General features: G+C 38.3%; 1 protein-coding gene across 2 annotated transcripts in view; it reads right to left on the reverse strand.

Annotated features, from left to right (window-relative positions):
• Positions 1-11,952: 11,952 nt before the first annotated feature.
• LOC116840217 (tyrosine-protein kinase Drl-like) overlaps positions 11,953-23,731 on the reverse strand; it is a 121,000-nt gene continuing 109,221 nt past the window's right edge. For both annotated transcript variants that reach the window (XM_032806684.1, XM_032806685.1), the window contains exons 6-9: positions 22,691-22,847; positions 21,827-22,094; positions 20,006-20,192; positions 11,953-19,533 (exon numbers count right to left, since the gene is read on the reverse strand). In XM_032806684.1, the coding sequence (XP_032662575.1) occupies positions 19,285-19,533; positions 20,006-20,192; positions 21,827-22,094; positions 22,691-22,847 (861 nt within the window). In that variant the 3' untranslated portion in view covers positions 11,953-19,284. The remainder of the gene's footprint in view (positions 19,534-20,005; positions 20,193-21,826; positions 22,095-22,690; positions 22,848-23,731) is intronic.

The following is a 23,731-nucleotide window of genomic DNA, read 5'->3' on the forward strand; positions in this document are numbered from 1 at the left end:
TTCATTCGCGATAACGACGGCCGCGATCAAGGCAGTCCAGCGGACGGGGAGGCGTGATCGATTCGAGTGTCGCCGGACCCTCGATGTTGCCCGGCTGGACGGATGTCCAGTGAAACGTCCGCGGCTACCGTCTTTCAATTTTACGGAAGCGATATATTCTGCCGGCCATGCGAGCAGCGCCGCTGTGAAAAACTTTGAGGTATCTTCCGACGGGAGTTACGTAAGATCGATGCAGGTCCTCGTTGCGAGAGCGCGCGTCTGGTATTATATTAAACGTCGGGAGGAAAGGCGAGTGTGTATCTATGGAGGTACACACTGGCTGTGTGGCGTGGTGCATGCGTGTTACATTGTAAAAGCCTGCGAACGGTGAAAGTGAGCAGTGCTTTCCCCCGTAAGACGGCTCACGTCTCTCCGATGGTCTCCTTTAAACGCATGCATTACGTCGTTATGTCATAACTGACGCGCACAGCCACATGAAGCTACGCACACACGCGTCCACGTTCTCTCCGCGTGTAGTATCGCGCTCACGCGAGTCTGCTTCACTTCGTGTGCCTTCTGAAAACGCGCGAAGCTCCGATAATATTTTCCCAGCGTCTCTTCTCGCCGTAACCGCGCGATAACTTAAATACGCCGCCTCCACGAGGGAGAAGCTTGACTTATGATTTAATACTTACTTTTTTAAACTAATCAGTCGGCCTTACTGACTGTTCGGATGTATCGAGCTCATTTAACAATCTTACACCGTGAGAGAAAAATATCTAAGAAATAACAAATATTTATTCGGCAAGTTACACGTATGTACTTATATAAAACATTCTTCAAATTACAGAAATATATACATTTTCTTAAGATCATAGCTTTTCATAAAGACAACTGTTTATTCTATTTAAATAAGAGAATTTGGATTCAAATAAATATGTCATTAGTACACATCGAATATATTCTTAATATTTCTCTTAATATTTTTCTTAATATTTCTCTTATTTTTCTGATATCTTCTCTTTCACGGGTTTCTCCCGTGAATGAAGATTATCATGATTATTAATATGAAATAACTGTGAGGATAATCGATCTAACCCAAGGCGACGTCATTCCATCCAATTCCTGCCCATTTTTCTGCTCCAGCTTTTTTCTGTTTTGTTTGTCGTTGTTGAACAGGTATGTATTCCTTATTATCGATTACAATTCTAGTCGAGTGGTTCATTAAATTAAGGAGGTTCTTTGATTCCTTTGTTGCAAAGAATCTCTTCACTTTCATTTCTTTACAAACTTGGAAGAAATTCCGAACATTTTTAATAACACTCTGCTTCTTTTACGGTCACGATATACGTGTCTCATAACGTTTCGCATTTTTTATTCCGTGTGATATGTTTTCATGAGCGTCTTTCCCCTTGACGTCATCAGTCGTCGCGGTATTATGCCACCGGAGGAACAAGTCTAGGTGGTGGGGTCTTTCGCAAACCCTTCCATCGCGACGTCGACGCTCGTAATGGACGATTGGTTAAACAGTCTCCGGTCTTAGAAAGTGAACCAACCGACATTTCTTTTTCTTTTCGTCCACGCGAAACATTGTGAATCGCGGATAATGATTATCGGCCACCGTGTACCGCCTACGTGACCGTCAAGAATTAAACATCGCGTTCCTCATGTCTAAAACCTTCTAAGATTCGCCAATAATTGAGTACTAATAAGAGAACTTTGCGATGCTATCTTCTGCAGTGATATATTAATTGTAAATTTAAATTTTGTTATTGCATGCGCATGAGTATTATAAGTAATTCTAGAAATATATAATTGATAATATATCAAAGGATTAAAATAGATAAATATATAACGATTCTCGTATTTCATATGAACATGTGTGGAATTCTATTTTTCTATTTTCCTTTTGCGGATTTTATCAATCTTCAATGATAAAAAGTAAAACGCCTTAAGTACTATGCTCGGAGAAGTCCCGTAGAATGCTGCTGTGAATTCTACCTACTGCAGACAATTCTCTAGCAGATACAAGAAACAGCGGTAAATTTTAATTGTGATATCTAAAATTCTACCTGAACCTATAAAACATTTTCTTGAATGAATAATAAATTCCTTTTGACTTATTTAAACTATTGTGTGTGTATTTTTTAACTCATAATTACAAATCAGATACATTTTGCATTCAATTTTTCAAAATTCCTCAAAACATAATAACCATAAAGAAAGAAGAAAGAGATCTAGATGTTTTTATTAAAAAAAAAGAAACCGCCTTGAAGGAATCGCGTAATCATTTTAAATCACTAAAGAGATTAATTAACCGAAATAAAAAGACAGAGAGAGAAAGAGAGAGAGAGAGAAAGAGAGAGAGAGAGAGAGGTGGGGAAAGCAGTGAGAGGAAAAAGAGAGCGATTTAATTTTGAGATTAATTATGTTAATGACTGCACGAATGTATATTCGAGCGCTGAACGTGAAATTATTTTCAGAGCAACGAGATACCTTCCGTATATATTCCACCACGCTATGAATTGCGCTTCGAAAAAGCGCGCTTCGCTGCCAGCCGATAAATTCGTGCTTCTTCAGCTCCACACACACACACACACACACACATACACACGCGTGCGCGGATGTGGTGGCAGGAAACCAATAAATTTTCACCATCCGCTTTCGGCGCAATCGCGCGCGAACGATAAAGTCGTGTGCTTCCATCTCACGGTTTCACGTATATTTTTGCCCCATGGCGGCGACACATAGCACTGCTCGGAGCCTGAATATTAGGCAATCTAACGCGTCCAAGGCTAGCTGAGCCTTGAGCCGCCTTTCCAAGTGTTTCACTAACTCGACCGCTCGCTCGCGATCCCGAGTACCAGTCCGAGTCTCTTTACGATTAGACTTACGATCACTCCTCAGTTCGCTCCTCGTCTTCTCTTCGTTGTAGAAAACGAAAGAAGAGCAGCTTCCTCCTTCGTACACTTCACTTTCGTCAAGTACTGTATCGATTTCACTATGAATTCACTTATACCTGGTTTCACCTGAGAGAGATCACTTATACAATTATCTCTTCTCGCGCGTACTGTGACTTTAAAAAGATCGATACGTTTATTCCGTTTATTACGATTATCCACTTACTCGAGAAAAACAGACGTAGGTTGAACATTAATCAACTAAAAGTGTATTTGACTAAAATAATCGATAAATCAATAATCAAGAGAAATCAATCATCATATCAATAATCACGAACTATTTACTCAATTGATGGAATTAATTACTAGCTAGAGTATAATCCATCAAATAATTGTATGGATTAGTGATTAATCTCGTCAGTCGATTAAGTTATTCATGATTTTATATATGACGATTGATTAATTCTTATTATTAATTTGTCGATTATTTTGGTCGACTAACACTTTAATCGATTAATTTCCAACACTGATAAGTATGACGTTTCATAATTATTTCATCCTGAATTCACGATTCATTTATCTCTTCGGTAAATTCGATTTTTCTTTGATCTAGTTCGAGCAAATTCAATTTAAAATTTAATACACAAAGATTTTATGATACACAATCAAAATACACACATAAAGTATCATAAAAGCACGGAGCAAAAACTTTAGTTGAACTAACGTGACGAAAAAACAATTAATATAAGAGCAACTCTTATGATTCAATGATTGACTGACTGACTGACTGACTAACTCGTTGCTTTCTTCAATATCTATCTGAACTCTTATCATGATCATTGGCTCATGAAGAAAAATATTTGATTGAATTATGATCAAATCAAAGACGTCTTTTAAACAACTTCATAAAAGAAGGTTCGTACTTTGTCCTGTATGTATGTATTGTATTTGTTTTGTATGTTCCCTTACGATTCGAGGATCGTTAAAGATATGGGACTTTTTATAGCTTGTTCAGTGTGTTACCTATATGGTTCTTAAATTAGCGTCATTCAGCGTGTGATGTGGAAATTGGGTAATTCTATTACTTTCTTCGAGAACATTCGAGAACATGTGGAGATAATAATAATTATAAGAGAACAGGGAGACGATCCTTATTCAAGAGATCTGTCCTTTTTCGAGTTCGAGCAAATTCAATTTAAAGTTTAATACACAAAGATTTTATGATACACAATCAAAATACACACATAAAGTATCATAAAAGCACGGAGCAAAAACTTTAGTTGAACTAACGTGACGAAAAAACAATTAATATAAGAGCAACTCTTATGATTCAATGACTGACTGACTGACTAACTGACTGACTCATTGCTTTCTTCAATGTCTATCTGAACTCTTATCATGATTAGAATCATTGGCTTATGAAGAAAAATATTTGATTGAATTGTCTAAACTGATGTAGACTGGTGCAATAAGTTAGAGTGAAATAAAATATATTTATTTCACTCTAACTTAATCTATTTTACTAATTTAACTAAAAAAAAACAGACCTAAGATTCATTTGTTGCTGCATGTTTGTATTTTGGTTATCACAAAACAAAATATACGGTTAACAAGATCATAGTGGGCATTAACTAGAGATGTGCGAACTATTCGAATTCGAATCGAATCGAATCAGGCGCAGCTTTCAAGGCTGGAACTGAAATATATTATATATTTCTTACCTAAAATAAATTGATATCATATGATCAATGTTATCTCTCTCATACTGAAGTCACTATTTTCATGTTGAATTCAATGATTATGTTAACTAAAAATTCTTTCAACGATTCGATTCAATTTCATTCGATTCGATTTAATTCGATCCGGATGAAATTTCATCGATTCGATTCGAATTTGAAATTAAAATTTGAGATTCGATTCGATTCGACATAAAAAATCTTTGATTCGCACATCTCTAGCATTAACACATAGAAGAAGGCTGCCTCTATCTTGTTTGTACAGTTAATCACAACAATTAGTTGTCTGCAAAGTTGTGACTTCGAAATTTTGAAATATGAAGCATCTATAAATTCGGTCTCCCATAGAAATATCAAACCAAAATTATTTCATATTTTCTAGAGCTTTCTGAAGGCGGCTTATTTCAACCTAGATGATAAAATCTATATCTGACATTGGAAAAAGTCCAGAAGAGTTGTCACATTAATTGTCAATTTTGTTTACTTGCGTATTTTCATGTTACCTTTGTCCCTTGCAGGTTTTTTATTCTCATATTTTGAAAATCCTCGTATCTAAATCTATCTTTTTCACTGTAAACCTTTGCGTTGCTGTTCGACTGAACATTAACCAAGTTTTACTATATCATATTCCCGCGTCGTGTGCGCGCTTTCGCTCTCGCGATTAATTGATTTCGATTTTATCTTCAATGGCAGCATATATCGATGTCGATAAACCGTCAATGCGCCTTTGGCCTGTTTGTTCATCGCGGCTTCGAATCTGCAGTTCTCTGCGCCGGGCAACCAGTTTTTCCGACTCGGAGACGAAAGACCGGTTGGATCGGGCGACGGTTTATGTAGCTGTCGGACCTCGATTGTTTTACCCGGTCTAACTGGAAAGCACGATAATTGCTATTTAAGATGAAGACAAGCGGGGCAAAAAGTTGCGTCACCGCCGGCCGGGTCGCGATCGGCGCGTTATCCATGAAGCGAGTCCAACGCCGCTCGACGCACGACATTTTCTGTAACAAAAGCAATCGTGATCGCGATTTTCCGCATATCGTTGCTGCATTACGACGACATTAAACATAGCGCATTATGCATAACGACACGCCTAAGACGCAGTGATACAATCGGAAGCGGAAGCTAATGAATTTCGCCTTCAGATTTCGAGGGTTGAGAAGTCGGCCAAATTATTTTCGTGCGGAATAAACCTTCTTCCTTTTTGCCGTTCAGTCTCCTTACAGTCGACTCTCTTCTTCAATAATAAATCACTGTACAATAAATAACTTCGAATTTTGACAAAATAAAACAACTATATTCTTATGTCGTTATAATCTTATGAAACAATGTATGCGCCATTTTGAACCTTTTACTGTACTTCGCGTACATTGTTTCGTGAAATTAGAACGACATAAAAATGTCATCGTTTCATTTTACCTGAAAAAATTCAAAATTATTTGTTACACAAGCCAATATATCGCGCGTATGCAGTAGCTACGTTTAATAGCAAATAAGTACACATTCCAACATTGAAATGCTAATCAAATGACCCTTCATACAGAAAAATGCATACTGCATTCAAGTAAATGTTACTTGTTTCAAGTATTTCGTGAGAGTTTATGTATCCGCAAATCTATCTCAAGTTCATCATAAGCACCAAATATATATATTTAATATATATATTTAAATATATATATATATATATATATATATATATATATATTTATATTCAAATATATATATTTTGGATCTGCTAGTAAGTCTAATACTTTAATCAAGAATATTAAATTAAAGCAAAAATATTCGATTTGTTTGCTATGTAAAGTGGAACCAACTTTCTCTCAACTTTGATAATATTTTCTTCCTGCAAAGAGAATAAAATCTTGTTTTAACACAACAATGAACGTTTCTAAAATTCGTGATGAGTACATCCTAGGACTACTATCAATAAGATATTCTTTGTTGAAGGTAACCATTAACTCTCAAAAGAAGGGAAGTAAATCGTCGCTTTTCTTAGCGGTAGAATGGTACTTTTCTGTGTGCGTTGAGGTGCTTGTTGCGAAAAGATCACGTCCAGGCCTTTATATAATTACGCCTAATGAAAACTTGCCGTTAATTGAACAGCAACGAAATCCCGATACCCCTCTCAGTACTGCTGCCAGTACCTCTCAGGCCTGGCCTTAAGTTATCCTAATTTGGCTTGGCGCGTTCGAGTCGCTCGAGTTCACCGGAATCGTGATGCCGCGCAGGGGGAGCCGAAGATCGATTTCTATTTGAAGGATACAAGAAGCCGACTGTCTGAAAACATTTCTTCCGACGTTACGACAAAGTAATGTAATTAGTTTCTTGTCCGGCCTGCCATCTTTCCATCCCCACCAGGCGGTTTAACGTTTGTTTCCTACCAACCGGACGCGAGGACGAGTGTCCCGTGCTCGAATTATGTAATCCCGCACTTTCGTCGGCGCCTCTTATGTCAGTGCGGCCATACAGTTATGGTACTCGTGGTGAAGCGTCGCTTATTTCTTCTCTTTCTCTCTCTCTCTTTCTCTCTTTTTTGCTCCTTTCCCCCGTTTTTTTCATTCCCTACGTGAAATTAATTTTCCACGACGACAGTCGATCGTGTGAGAGAGTAGAAGCGAAGACGAGCCACCGCTCTGTGTTCCCCACGACGAGATTGAGCTGCCGGCATCTGTTGTAACGTGTCATCGCGACGTAATGCGCCGTGAATTTCTGCAAATTTATCAAGGCGCATTAAAACGATTAATATCGCTCGATTTGCTCCATTTCACTGTACAGCACGGTAATCGTATTGTGTTGCTGCCGAATACGTTTTACGGAGAGAATCGATTCGACGCGTTCATTGCCGCCTTTAACTTTGAATGCCGAGCACGCTTCTTAATTATGTATAATCAATTAAAGATGTATTTCTCGTATAGACTTTGCAAAAAGCAACTGAAAATTAGGAATACGCTAGTAATTATATATTTTATGTAGAAACATGTGGTATACATACGAAGTAGTTGAATGACAACATATTTTTATCTTAAGTGTTAAGTTGGCATAAAATGTTTATCGTGATTATCGTTTATTATTAAATAAAACAAAAAATTAAATTGTTCCATTTCGAAAAATTAATAATTTTTACAAATAAAATAAACGAAATCAACTGAATTTTTTTTTCAAATATCTCACTAGAGAAAGGGGACTTTTTGTTTTTTCTTTTAACGTCCAGACTTCTCATAAAAACTCATCAGAAAAATGACAAGTTATTTGTATCGACCTGATGCATTCGGTCTATAGATAAAATGTTGATTTTGATTTATGGATCAGCCGACTAGCAACCTCGCATTGATAAATTTGCTGTTGGTCACGCGAATCTAAAGTATTCAAGCAAAAGCACACGCGGCCGAAACGTGCGTGGCAAGTTACACGCTTACGGTAAATATCTCTATCGTGTTGAAATAAATATCTATCGCGATTTATTAAGTCAAAGAGAAAGTCTTGTGATATCGCAATGCCATCAATGATCCGCGGTGGCGTAAGGAGAGTGGGGACATCGCTCTCGGCCTTTCACCCTGCCGAATATTCGTAAAGTGGTTTCAGGTGTAGCGCCTCTCAAAAATTACGCTCGATCTCCGGCGAGTACAAATGGCGCTCATAATTTTACGTTTTACGTCCCGACATTGATAAGTGCACTTTTTTGTAGCCGGTGGCAATGCCGGCCAATTAAAGGGGTTCCTCGGGAAACACGACTTCCAGCTTTCAATTACGCCCTGCGAAGCTGTTTCCTTCAATTACGCCTAAAAACTGAGCGAGCCCGTAATTCCGCCGCGATAATGACGCATTTCGAGAATTAGTCCAATTAAACGGGATTATTTGCGCTTCTCGGAGGGGCAAAATGTGCTAGGCCGTCTACGTCGCGCGAGGTGTTAGATTAGGTTCAGACGAAGGTGATTACTCGGCCCGGTGATAATTATTGGTGTTATTGTCGCCGCGCCGGTGTCGCTTCAGTGCGCAATAGGTATTGCCGGTTGTCGGACATATCGATCGCGTGTACCGCCCGACGTGTGTACCAATGTGTCTACTAATGTGTTACACTTGAGACCGCCGCGACGTTAATGCGCGATCAAACGTGAAACGGCGGGCGTCTGTTTTGACAGAGAGAAAGCACGGTGTACTTGATGCGCGCCATGCGTGGAGAATTCCTATTCCGAATAAAAACACAGGTTGTATAAGCGCGAAGGCCCATTAGATGTTTGCCCGTGATAAACAGTGTCACAACAACGTTGAATAAACCGACATGATAACCCAGAAATTTTTGTACCGCGCTTCTGTGCCCGGCTCGACATAATCCAACACATTTTTTCCCGGGTTTGTCACAAAAACTTGCTGTATCGTGCCATTATCTCGGCCGTTTACGACTTGAACGGTGCCGCACATATTGCGCATATTTTAGCACACACCGAAAGAGAATAGAACAATTTTATGTTACGGGGAGGCGCGACAATTCTCGAACGAAAAAGTCATCTTACCGTGTGAGTGTAGCATAAGCTGTTATTAATAACAGATGGTTCAATATTCTTGAGACCAATGTGTCGGTAAAAATTCGACAAAAATTGCAAGTGTAAGTCGTGAAGTTAGGGTCATCGTACATGCAATGGCATAGCTGCATATGCATAGTATAAGAAGTCGCCATATTGATGCTCGATGCTAATATTCGGTGCTCATTGGTCCATGATCTTATGCTATGCATATGCAATTATGTTATTTCATATGCTATAATCCTTACATGAAGCGGGATCAGTAAACCATAAATGTTTGAAACTATGGGCTTTAGTTTGAGCAGCCGAGATGATGAGATGGTTGCAGCATTAAACGAGTTTCGTGAAAATTTCGCGAAACTTGCACTGTACACGGCGAAATATTGTCTAACTGTTCGTGCAATTTCTGGATATTTATAATCAGCGATTATATATACGAAAACTCCTTTGTTAAGGACTATTGTATCTCTTCATAACAAAAATGTAATTTCATTCCGCAAAATACAAAATTTTTTAACTTAATTCTTGGTTGTTTGTGCAATTTCAACTCTCTTCAAGAGTGGTATGTATGACGTATAAATGGAATATTTTTTCCCTAAAATTTTATTATTTTCTAACAGGAAATTATTCTCAAACAGGAATTTATCCAAAATTTACTGAATATAAACAATATAAATAATAATTTAACTATTTTGTTGTAATTCATCATAGTATTTCATTTTCCTATGAGAGTAGCTTCTGCAAAGTTGCACTTTAAGTTTCCAACTTTTTAATATAAAAATAAAAATTCAAGCTTTAATTACAGACCTCCTCGAAATTGTTGTCTGATTTATGCGTTGCCAATTTATAAAAATAGTAAGAAATATGTTTTTGGGGATTTAAACCCCTATTTTTCTCAGAAACCAAACGTGATGGACAGTTGCTGAGATCACATTCGTATTCAGTGGACCCGACTTACCAAGGGACGACCCTTCAGTGCAATTGAAATTGGTCAAAATATGTAACACAGTGTAATCAACGGTGATTAGCGTGCTAATAGGCACGACGGTTTCGGCGGGACACCGTGTATAAGGACACACGTGGCCGGTTCGCCGTTGTGAGAGCCCACGCGGATCGAGATCCCGCGATCCACGAACCGAGGCATAATCTCGTCGCACCGCGGGCTTTACGCTTCGTAACAATGCTCCGACTTTCTCCGTCACTTTCATTTTCGTTGGTCGGCTGGTCGACTCTCCCGCTTCTCTCTCGCTTGGATTAAGAAATAGTGCGTGCCCCTCCGCCATGCCCCGAGCATGAACCGGCCTGGTGCCTCCTAAGCGTCGCGCTGCGCTGCGCTTACCGGGTCCTCGGTCCGCCTCCGCTCGGCACTCGCGAATTTAGAAAGGGTTCTCCTACTTCCTTCGCTCCTCGTGTGCTGCCTCGCGTTCCGTACTGGTACCTTCGGGTTGTGCTGTACCTCGTGGAGAACGCGAGCCGTCCGCGCAACGCGCCCTTTTTCTACTTCGCGCTGAGTCATCGACATTAACGGCCGATTTTTCAATGGAAATTTCAACCTAGATCAAACGCATCACTGGAATAGAGTGCGAACAAATCTAAGTTTAAGCTATTTTGGGTAACTTGATTTCAACTATTCGAGAATAATGCCTCAATCTGTACATTTTTAAGCGATTTAAAGAAAGAAATAAGATATCGCAAACGAAGATATCAATCAAAAAATAGGAAAAAGGGCAATTCGAGTTCAAGTACAGATAGTAGATCAAGGACTGATAGTGCTATATACCATATGGGTAAAAAACCTTCCTTGTGTTAGGAAATCGTGTAATATTTATTGAACATGAATAATTAATATAAAACAATCAAATTTTTATTTAGCATTTATTTCAATAAATATTACACGATTTCCTAACACAAGGAAGGTTTTTTACCCATATGGTATATAGCACTATTAATCCTGTGCTTGAACTTGAATTGCCCTTTTTCCTATTTTTTGATTTTTAAGCGACTTTAAGAAAGTTCTCGGTTTGTAAAGTAAAAGTATAGTGTCCGGACAAACAGCTAATCTTGGACATTTTTATTGTTTGAGTTTTTAAGTATGAATATATATATATATATATATATATATATATATATATATATATATTTAAATTTGCAATATATAATACAACATATTTTGCAACATATAATATTAAATTAAGTAATATTTAATATAATATTAAATTTGCAACATATAATATAACATATTTGCAAAAGTGTAAATATATATATTGAAAATATATATACATCTTATAACATGAAAATTTAAGTGTTCGTATTTAAAAACTAAAATAATAAAAAAGTTCAGAATTAGAGATACTTGTCCGGAAAATAATATTTTTATCTTATTTGCATTTATATACATTGTCTTTCTTGTGACAACCGTATTAGAGATAAAACTCGTATACTGATAAAATGTATAGAATAAAATTATCGAGAGAAAATTTTCTGTGATTTTTCCACAATGTTATCTACATAGTTCAAATATTAATGTCATTGTTCAAGTTTGATTCAGGCGATCTAGAAATTGAGTAATCTTTGAGAATGTCCATTTGCTTGGACATTCTCAAAGATTCGAGAACACTCTAGAAATCTCATTCTACAATTGACAGGCGTGATAATTATGTTACTTCAAGATTATGATATTAGTTCCGGAAAAATTTTAGGATTTAGAACTTTAGTGAAAAGGTTAAAAGGTTATGGTCACACGATCATAGAGGTAAATTGTTCGCCGTCAAGCGCGGCGAAGGAACGAGGCGGGAAAGCACGCATAGTCGCCGGTAATTGATGTTTTTTTAACACGTATATTTCACTTTCCGTTGAAAAATAATGCCGTAAATCGTCGTATAGGAAATAATAGAATCTGCACAAATCAACTCTCTCGGCGCACCGCTGTTAATCGCTAGAGGTATTTACAATGAGTGGAACTGTCGTCCGAGGAAAGGGCTGTTCCTGAGGGACGGGGGGTGTGTGGATGATATCGAAGTGGATGAAACGAACCGGACCCCCGACGCCACCGGATTTTCCTCCCTGAGCGGGCAGGATGGAGGGGAGGGGAGGGGGGCTGGGTATAGAGAGTATGTTCGCGCGGAAACGAGCAGCTTCCATTGTACAGCGATAGCGAAAAAGTGTGCAGTTATATAAGCCTACCCTGTTCCTCCATTCGAAAAATAAAGAAAGAAAGAAAACATTCATGGAACACGAATACATCATAGAACCCGACGATTTTCGTTAAACGCACAGCTTTAGGAGCGTCACGATAAATAGTAGCGAGCGATAGTTATTAAATAGCGATATCAATAATTATTAGATGCACCTGGCAGTAGTTACGTGAAGAGATCCATAAGTTGTTCTCGCAAACACTTGCGCGGTATAAATCGATAGAGTTGGAAAGATTGTTGATGATGATGAAGAGGAGGAGGAGGAGGAGAAAAGGGGGGTTAGAGGAGGAGGGCAAGGAACGACGAGTAAAGGACAGTGCGATAAAGTGGTTGTGGTCGTGGTCAGGAACATGCGACATTTATACATCGAGTACATTTAAGTGTGTCTCGCGTTACCTCGCGCCGCAAATACGAGCCTCGCTCGTTAGTTTTCGCACGATTTGCGCTCGTTGCTGAAATTCGCAACGAAAAATTTTGTCGTGATTCAATACAGATCGTCCAGGGAAAATGGTAAACGAGCGATTCGGTACATCCGTACCATCATTTCTCCTTTCAACGAGATGAAACTATGAGAACTCGGCGGGTTCTCCGCGTGTAGTCACGTCCAATTTCGAGATCCGCTTGCAGCAGAAATTCAAGTCCGATTTGAAAGTAGGAATGTAACAATTAGCACTGATTATCGCTCCTATCTCTGATCGAATTGCCTTCTTCACCCGTAATATATAGCTTCGCCGTTAAAAAGAAAGGCGGCGAGCCTGGTAGGATATCCTGCTGTAATATCGGCGTTATAATGTTGCTCCGCTGTACAGTTTAATTTTATCCTGTGAGATCAGTGTTGCATGTTTAATATACATCGATAAAGACGTTTTCCCCGTCCTCCGTCCCGTTCGTATGCCTTGCCAGCTTCAGCTAATACTTGCGCAATTACGCCCGCGACGGGGAAAGATGTGGAGTAAGCGCAATTGAACTAATACGATTACGCGTAATACGCACGTGTCAAACGTTTACTCCTGCTATTCGTAATGCATAACATTCTGATGAAAACGGAAAGCGGGATATATCACGAGGACTACTTCGGGGCGTAACTTAGACACGGAAAAAAACTGCTAACGCGGATCTACAGCTTCATGAATAAACGAAAGATTATATTAGAGCAGAGTTCGATCATTAATATGTATCCCTATTGTGTGTGTTTCTTTTTTATGTAGTCCAAATGTTAATTATCCTTTAAAGGCGCCAGGAGTAGCCGGTTAGCAGGTTCTAACTCCATTTCCCTTGGTAATGTCTTTCTATGATGGAAATGTCACGGCGAAACCTTTCACCGTGTTCATCGCTGACATCGACGGTAATTTTATTTACAACAAACAATAAAGCGACGCCACGTAAAAAATTCAAATAGCAGGGAAATGTTAGACACTCAACATCACCGATGAGACACTCTCTTGGGTAGATCGATCGGGCGAGTGTCTCATCAGCTCGATCTGATCTCATCAGTTCGTCTAAAACGCATATTCTTGATAATGTTGTCAAATTATGTATTACTTATCAATATTATCAATATCATTGATAATATTATCAATATCAATTAATATATTATTGTATAACAATGACAATAATGATGACAAAGATATATCTTTCATCATTATTTCTCATTGTTCTTGTTATCATTGTTCTCATTGTCCTTGTTCATCAAATGTTCATTATTTATTTTTAATTTATCTTATCTTAGATTCTTATCTTAGATTTGTTATCTTATAGATCTCTACAATATTACCGATCCAATAACCGGATCCAATAACCGATCCAATGAAGGAAAGGATGTATCATTCCTTTTTTATCATGTTTTTGATATTCTTTCCCATAAATTAATTTTCAGAGCATCGTAGAGCAATTTATCACGAAACATTGGTATATGGTTGCCAATCGACACCTGGTATATGATACGCATAATTGGGCATTAATTGATTAAAATATTCTTTAGCTAAAATAATCGACAAATCAATCGTTTACGTAAAATCACACAAATAATTTCGTCGATTGATGAAATTAATTATTAATCAGTGTGCAATCAAATATATCGAAGTTCGATTGACTTTTAAAGTAAATAAAAGGTTTATTCGTGTCTGGGCACTTTGCACTTGTTCTTACCCCGGAAGCTCTCTCTCTCTCTCTCTCTCTCTCTCTCTCTCTCTCTCTCTCTGTCTCTCTCTAAAGTTTCATATATACTCCAAAAACTTAGTATAGCAAAAGCACTTGAGACTTAGACAAAATTCGTCAATTACTATCTGAATAGCAACCGGGAATTAATCGACCCTGCAAATGAGTAATATTTGTACTCACTTAACATGTACTTTTTACGTAGTGAAATTTTGTTTTTCTTTATATTTTTTTGGCATATTTTTGTATATTTTATTATTATATTGTATATTTTTTAATTTTGACGAGGCTGTTAAACTGGACAAAAACGGAAATGGTTAATAAAGTTTTTGCGAATAAATGTGTTTTCTGATTTCTTATGTTTCTTGTGTTTCTTACTTTTTTTGTTACTCTTATATAATGCGTAAAAATGTTTCTTTTAATGCTATTTAGCCTGAATTTTTATACAGAAATACGTCATTTTCATATACTAAAAGTAGCTTTTTTCAAGATGTACTTTTTCTTTTATTAATCGTTATGATCTTAAATATAAAACCGCATATCTTTCTCTTTAGAAAAATTACAAAAGTTATTATTTCTTAAACAAAGTATCGTTTCTCGCAGATCCTTGCTAAAAAAAAAACAATTAGGAGATTATATACTATTTAATTTTTTGGTCTCATAATCTATTAGCTAAGACTTGATAGTTTGCTGCATGAATGTTTTCAGAACTTTTCAATAATTTTTAAATTAAAAAATTCTCCCTAATCACTATTAAGTTGCCAAAAATACCTATTCACCGCATAAGGGTTAATAATGTCATTATTCGATGAGATATTTGTGATTTTACATATGACGACTAATTAATTTTGATTATTGATTCGTCAATTAAATCGTTCGAAGAAAATTTTCATCGATGAATGCCCAATATTGGTGGCACATAATAAGGAGCGAAAGTGGCCGAGCCACGAGGTAAGAATCCGGACAACTTCGCGCGCGCTACCATTTTCCCAAGACCTGACATTAAAATCCATCGTCGACGTTTTGCGAGATTCGAGCTTGCTAGCGCGGGTCACGGGGAATCGAAATGATTTTCGCAGTGTAGCTAATAAGTACCTAACTACAAAGTACGTATAGTTCGACCGCCCATTTACGCAACAACGTGTGTGTGTGTGTGTGCGTGTGTGTGTGTGTGTGTGTATGTATGTTGTGTGTGTGTGTGTGTTAGTCGAAGGTCAGACACAACAATAGGATTCCTAAGTGTTCCGAGCTTTGCCTCTGCTCTCTCCGTCGTTCCGGTCACGATTATACGAGGTTTTGCAATCGCGATTGTTAATGAATAATGATCGAGCGACTCGATCGGGCTGTGCGCGCGCGCCTTTTCTGCGCGGCTCACGCGTTCGATCGGGGCATTTTTGTTTCCTTCTTTCTCACAGCGCGGAAAAACTTCGCGCGACTTAACGAAGCGCGGGCCCGATCCAAGGTGCGACGCGGACTCTCGTAAAAGCTGAGTGAATGAAAACGCATCGACCTAATTAATCGATCCCGCGCGTTTTACAGCCGCCTTACGCAACGACGACTGTGTGTACGTGTGCCTGAATGTGCGCACAGAAAAAAAAGATTTTCTAATATATGGACAACCAAAAATATTAACTGCAGGAGCAAATTTTCTTGCTTTCATAGCAAAGTTATTTAGTTAGCTAAAAGATTTGCTAATATATATATTAATTTTTTTTTCCGTGCGAATTTGTGTGTGTGTGTGAATGTGTGTGTGTGGGTTAGTGTGTGTTGACGTGTTACATAATTTTATTAGTAATTTAATATTGTCGTACTTTCAGAGAAATATAAAATTATCTCGCTACACCAGACATTAAAATTTGCGACTCGGTAATTTCGATTTTTACACTCTACCATCTATTAATATACGGTCGGAGACGCGACTCCACGGCGGAAATTGTTCGAACGATTCACGTGCGTTTTTAGCTACTTTCACTTCAACGTGCGCCGTTATCATGGAGATACACACCGTTCGGATGGAGAGACGTATACTTACAGCATATCACCACATAATAAATGTATGGATCTATCCCGTCCCAATCGGACGCTATTTTTTCTGCTTTCCTTCTTCTCTCTTCTTCATTTCCTCTTCATGCTCTCGCAGTACGTTGAATGAGAGCCATGAGGGGGTCCTTCATTGGACTGAATGCGTAGCTTTCATCATGGAAATTAAGCGATTCGATGTTCACGCATTAAGACGGCCATCTATTTACAGACGTTAATGAATACAGCGTGAAGAGCAGCGACATTTTCATTCAGTCGTCTGCATCTCGCGTTAACTGCATCGAGAAGATAAAGAATTGCTACGTCGCGGGATTACTCCGTCTACGGACCAAGAAGACAACATCTTGTCTGGCGCGAAACATGTTAAAAAGTCGTATCCGCGAATCCTTCAAATCCTTACAAGACGCATTTGCACCAAACCAAATGTGAGATTACCCGACAGAATACAGAGCTAGTCGGATCTTTTTTTCGCGCAGCGAGCTATTCCATGAAATATTGCTCACAAAAATCAAAGAGACAGGGAAAAAGCGCGACTTCTATAATCTTAAAATTAAAAAATGCTAAGCAAAACTGAATCTATTATTTACGGATGATTTTTTAATTGTGGTTTAAACTTAGATTTGAGTTTAAACTCTGTTAAAACACACATCAAACACGTGTTACAACAGAATTTAAACTTAACACGTTCGCTATCAGGGTTTACTCTAGGAACTCTCCCCACAGACCACCACGTAACTTTTTTTACATAAATATGTAAAACAGACTATTTTAATAATGTATGCGGAGGAAATATTGTAGAAAAAATTAAAATGTGCGAAATTTTTGTAATTTTGTACTATGCAGAATTATAATCGGTATTATCATGTATATTTGGTTAAAATGTTATGCATATTTGACTTTTCACTATAAGATTATTATAATTATTTCCATGTTTTTTATCTCATATATTAGGTATCGTCAAAATTACTATTTCTAGCAATCTTTTATACTACAATTTCGGTATAATCCATCTTTACAAAACACATTATAAAAAGAAATATAATTTTAATGCAATTTTCATCATATTTTCTTCGTGTAGAGAGACAGAAAAAAGTTTTTAATATCACACATATGTAATGTTGGTCTCTCATGAGAAGTCGTTACGTCACATGGATGATACTGATAATGAATGTGTTAAATCCAATTTTAAACAACTATTGATAAATCGGCCCTTAATAATCCGATTAGAAATTTATCCTATAATCCTGACCAGATCAATTCTAAACAGTAATCTGGTTTATATAAAGTGATGTTATCGGATTTTGATAAGTCAGGTAACAAATGTGCACTGAAAAGAAGATTTGATAATAATCTGTTAAGCTTAAATAAAAGTTACTGGATGCTTTAGTTTCAACTACATATGTAGTTTCAACTACATATATAAGTGAATATAATCAAATGACTTAGTAAATATTAATAAATAACCTTAACAAGACTTGCTAACTATTATCATTTTATGTAACAACATTTTATGTATCAACAAACAATTTATTCAATAAAATTATATTTTATATTGAGTTTATCGTATTATGTGATAAATATACAAAATGACTAAAAATTTTGACGATAATCAAACTATTTAGTAATTATCACTAGATTATTTGGTATTACTTGACTAGACCATGCAATTGGCTGAACTAAAGAATTTGTTTTACCAAATCTTTTATAATTATTACAAAATATTGCACTAAAACGCTCAATTAAAAGTGTCTGACAATTGGTACAAGATTTTTTTTCAGTGTAGCAGTCACCTTATTAATCAAGAGGATTATTAATAATTAGAGACCTATAACATCACATTTACACAAGATAACTGATGATCAGATAACTGATCGGGACCAATCTGAACTGATTACCAAATATTATTCTAAAACGCTCGATCAAAAGCATTATTATCACAAGACTTTTTTCGATGTGGCAATCAAGACCTTATTAATAATGATTATTAATAATTAAGATCCTATAACATCACCTTATATAAATTAGATAACTAATTGAGGTCAACCTGATTAAGAGAGCATGGGATGAATTTCCAGTCGGCAATTAACGAAATCTCGTCCTCTCTCGTGTCCGTACGAAACGCCGCTTGTCGATAGATACCGGTTTATCGACCCGCGGTTCCATCTCAATGTCGAAGACAAGACTCCCTCAGAATACTAGCCGGGTTTCGCGTGAATCGCTGCGAATTTAAGAATCGCGCAGGACGTAGGAGCTCGTGTACGTGCCGCGAACGTGCGCTCTAATTGCTATGGACGGATGTATCCGTGTATCGACTTTTAAGCCGTCCGTGTCGCGAGTCCCCTCGCGAGCCGATTAGACGACGTTAATACTCTATTTTGATTCGTGATTAGCTGGAGATCAAGGTACCCGCGTGCCAACGGCGCGCGGCCGCGGCCCACGTATACCGGGTGTGCCTATCGCTAGGGGCAGTGTGTGCGTGTGTCGCAAATGGGCAGCGACGTTCAATTCCATGCGATTTGATTCTCCTCTCCTCTCCTCTCCTCTCACTCTCGCATTTGATTCGCAAACTTGGCGGACGTGTACGTCCTCGGCGTTTCTCGGAACGGGCCTCGAGATCGGGATGGTCCTCTGCGTTATATCCGGCGGCGCGATTCAGTCCAAGTGGATTCGCGCGGCCGTGCTGAATCTGGGCCGATGCAGCCGATGCAAACTGCCGATGACGCGGAGAGACGCGGCGAGTCCGCGCTGACGAGCGATTTTAGATGAATCCGCCCAGCGCGACGTGGAAGTCTTGCAAATAGGCGAGCAGCTGAGGCATGGTTGGCCGATCCCTGGAGAGACCGAGCCAACAGACCGCCATAACGGCGAACAGTTCATCGGGACAAGGTCGCGGTTGAGCCAGTCGATATCCGTCCCGGAGGCACGCCATCATCTCGAACGGGTCCACCTCTACGTACGGCTGCTGGCCCAGTGTCGCCAGTTCCCACAGGAATACGCCGAAGGACCACTTGAAAGCAGAGGAAACAATATCTCGCGATAAAATTGCCAAGTTCGCGCGACGTGCCGCGGTCTGGACGTAATTGCCGGCTTGTCTCCATCAACTGGCCCAGTTTCCGTGACAAAATCCGACCGGCTTTAATGCGCACACATATCCTCTCTGCATGTTCCAATCATGAGGAGTGAATTCGCAGCGCGAACGACCGCGAACGCTGTCGCGATTTCGAAATTTGTACGCGCAAAATTGAGCGTAAAAACGACTCTCTTCGCGAGCGCTTTATTACCGGAATCTGATTGTCTCTGGCGATGCAACTGCGAGTAGAAAACATTTCACTCGAGTGTTTATCTCGCACGCGTAATCCGGCGCGTAGAGTGAAGTGAAAGCTTATTTGCTGTCGCTCGTTTTTAAAAAAGAAAGAAAAAAAAGAAAAAAATGAACAACACGACGGTGCGATATTTGTCGGCATAAATTGCGATCGTACCACATCGGTCGCCGTGCTGTACTGATTGTGCTGGAGACTCTCCAAGGCCATCCAACGTATGGGTCGGTTCTCGTTATCACCGAGACAATGGTAGTCCTGAGGGAAGAGATCTCGAGCCAGGGCAGCGTCAGCCAATCTCACGCGAAGACTGCCCGCTTCGATCAGGCAATTTCTGGCAGCGATATCCCTGGAAACGAATTATCGATCCTGAGGCGGAAACGATCGCGTTGACATTTCGACGATAAACGTGATAAGTGAATCCTACACATCGGAGCCCCGGGACATTGGTCCTTTATTGGCAGCTTAGCGCTGTCCCGACGATAATTCGTTTGAAGAAATATTACCTACATGGCGCAACATCGAAATCCTACTTTCCTACGTTAACAATAATAAACGTTAGCCGGGAGAGTTTTATTTGAAACGGCGTGCTGTTTGAAAAATTCCCGTGACAGTTTCTAGTTGCAGAGTATTGAATTTTATTTTAATGTTCGTGAGAGCACTTGATTCGCTGTAACTATGATAGATACTTGATGTATGTCGTTTGAAGAGATATTTCAACTACATAGAAAGGCATTTGGATACTATTTCTCTGCGTTAAAAATAAACGTTAGCTGCGAAGGCGATTTTACTTGTGAAAAAATGACGTGTTGTCTAAAAGATCCCCGTGATAGCATCGAGTTGCAGAGTATTGAATTTTATTTTAGTGTTCGAGAATATTTGATTCGTTGTAAATACGATAGATACTATGGTAAATAGATAGACAGATACATAGGTAGATACATTAGTTTTTTTTATCTTGTGCTGAACGTTCTAGAAGCGTTTAAACGTTTACAAGAGGTTATTATTGTTAGTTATGCTGTTTAAAAGAAGCGATTATTGTTAGTTAGTAATGTTAATTACACTGTCTCTTAATGATGCTTTTTGAGATACAGTCGTTTACATAACATTTGCAACATTTTTTTTTTGCGAGTTTATAGAAACAAAACTGCGAATCCTTGCACGAGCTTGCGCGTTAAGCCGTTTAGGAGCTCTTAAATTTTTAAATACGTGGTATGCAAAAATAATTTATCAGCAAACATGTAAATATTATCGTATTATATAAACTTGTTCCAAAAGTACCGTAATTTTTATGCAAACAACTATAAGGTAAATGTACCAATGCCTGGACATGTACCAATCTCCGGATATTGTTATTATTTTTATATTTAAATATGAATATTTCAACTTTCAACGTACAATACATACATATTGGTATACATACATTTAATATTTATATTTAATGTCCGTTGAAAGATGAAATATTTAGAGAAATATTCAAAATAATAAGAGTGTCCGAAATTAGGTACACATCCGGGCATTGGGACATTTACCTTAGCTGTGTTTTGAAGCGAATTTTTTAAAGAGAGTTAATGGGGGGAAGAGCGTCAATTCATCTTTAAATTTTGAAATTCCACTATGTAGAGAATAATGGGGCTTGCGAAACTCACGATGTTCGTCGATACAGTCAAATCTAATAATGCTGTAATCAAGGACGGAAATTTAAGTACGTGATGTGCAAAAATAATTTATCAGCAAAAGTGTAAATATCATCGTATTATATAAACTTGTTCCGAAAGTGTCGCAATCTTTATGCAAATGACTGTAGCCGTGTTTTGAAGTAAATTTTTTAAAGAGAGCTAATTGAGAGCAAGCGTCAGTTCATCTTTAAATTTTGAAATTCCACTACATAGAGAATAATGGGCTTGCGAAACTCATTCGTCGATACAGTCAGATCTAATAATGCCGTAATCAAGGTGTGGACGGTAATTTATGCCATCTCACCTGTGCAATAGTCCCCGGCCGTGCAGAAACGCTCCAGCCCTGGCAACCTGTGCGCCAACATGCACCAGGTCTCTAGTCACCGGATGATGATTTCCATCGGTAAGATAGACCTTCAAGTTCAGCTCGCCGGGTGTGCTCGTGTAAGCCAGCAAGGGACACGAGCTGTCCAGACAAGCGGCCGCTAAAGAGGCGATGTTGGCGTGAACTAATCCGGCCAGTTGCGAGCCCTCCACCACCAAAAGAGAGGCTTGGTAAGCGGACGCTACTTCTGAAATGAACACGACTACCCGGTAATCGCGACACTATAATTTTTGCGCTCGCGTATTTAATTACTTCTCTCGGAGAGAGAGAGAAAGAACGCTTTCCACACGAGAAGATCCCCAACAAACGGCGACAAATGAAATAAACCGTCCAAACAAGTGAAGCAATCGAAATTTAAATTAACATTGAAAACAAACGTTCTGCCTAAACAATATTACGTTTTCAGAAACTGAGTTTCGATTACTGGATGTTTTATGCTTCAATACCGAGCAGACAAATGCTGGCTGACTCAGTGAAACGTAGGTAGCCGATGGTAGGTATACCGATTTTCTATTTTATCTTGAACAGATATTCCCTCCCGTTCTAACTGAACCGTGTTTCCCGCAAGGAGAGATTAATGTTGCTCTTAATCATTTATTGATCCAGCAACACACAACCGCTTATTTATTGTTGTTAACTTCAGTTACAAAATCATTGGTTTATCCCTCGGAAAAGCTAAATGTTAATAATTAGAAAGAAAAACATCCGACTCGCATTATACACGATACAACTTTTACATGTATAACATGATTTCTCTACCATTTTTCCGAAATTAGATCTCACCTGTGACTGTCTTTATGATGACTTCCTGATCCCGTCCGGCCAAATCCAAAGAGCCTTTGTAAACGCGACCGAAAGTCCCCTCCTGCACGAGACTACGGCAATATAATGCCGATCTCGAGACCGCGAGCGCCCTGGCCTTCTCGCACGGATCAGTCGACTAAAAATCGACAACATTCTCTGAAGAGTTCTCCTAGGCTACATATGGTTATTTATGGGAAATTTATATATTCATAACTTATATCCCCATAAAAAATGATTTTTTAACAATAAATAAAATATTCCATAATTTTTTACTCGTGATCCTTCAACAACGCATGTTAACGTAATATAGTTATTTGTCAAGATAATTCACATGGTAATTGTTTCTATAAGTATTCCCATATGGAAATTAATGTAACATCCATAAGAACTTGTGACTCCCATATGGAAATTAATGTAACATCCATAAGAACTTGTGACTTAAACAATGAATTAAATCTTCAGTTACATCCATAAGAACTTGTGACTTAAACAATGAATTAAATCTTCAGTTATCTTCTACTTAAGTGATCCTTCAATATTGCATAGGCTGATGTAACATAGTTATCTCTCAAAATATTTGTCGGTCCTTTCTAAAATATCTGACGGAAATTTATATAACATCCATAAGATAGAATTTACGACTTAAACAATAAATTAAATTTCTAATGATTTTCTACTCAAGTGATCCTTCAATAATACATACCAATGCAACATAGTTACTCTCAAGATACATCCCCCACTCAATCTCACAAACAAATAATTATACCAATTACACAGTTGTCCTGAAATGAAATATATTGCAAAATCTCAAGGCAGCGGATCGAGAATAAAAGGAGTGTGAAATGAAAAAATAATTCTTCGGGGACTGAATCGGGGAGGAAGCGCAAAGTGGAATTATACGTATAATTACTGGACTTTAAATCCCGCTTTATCTTTCTCCCTTACTCTTGTGCTCGAGCAGAGGGAGATAAACTCTCCAATTATTTATATGTTGTACTTAACAACTCAGAGAATGGGGGG

This window comes from Odontomachus brunneus, unplaced genomic scaffold (assembly GCF_010583005.1).
Source record: "Odontomachus brunneus isolate Ranch 3 - 2012 unplaced genomic scaffold, Obru_v1 Obru_scaffold_009, whole genome shotgun sequence".
Classification (NCBI taxonomy): Eukaryota; Metazoa; Arthropoda; class Insecta; order Hymenoptera; family Formicidae; genus Odontomachus; species Odontomachus brunneus.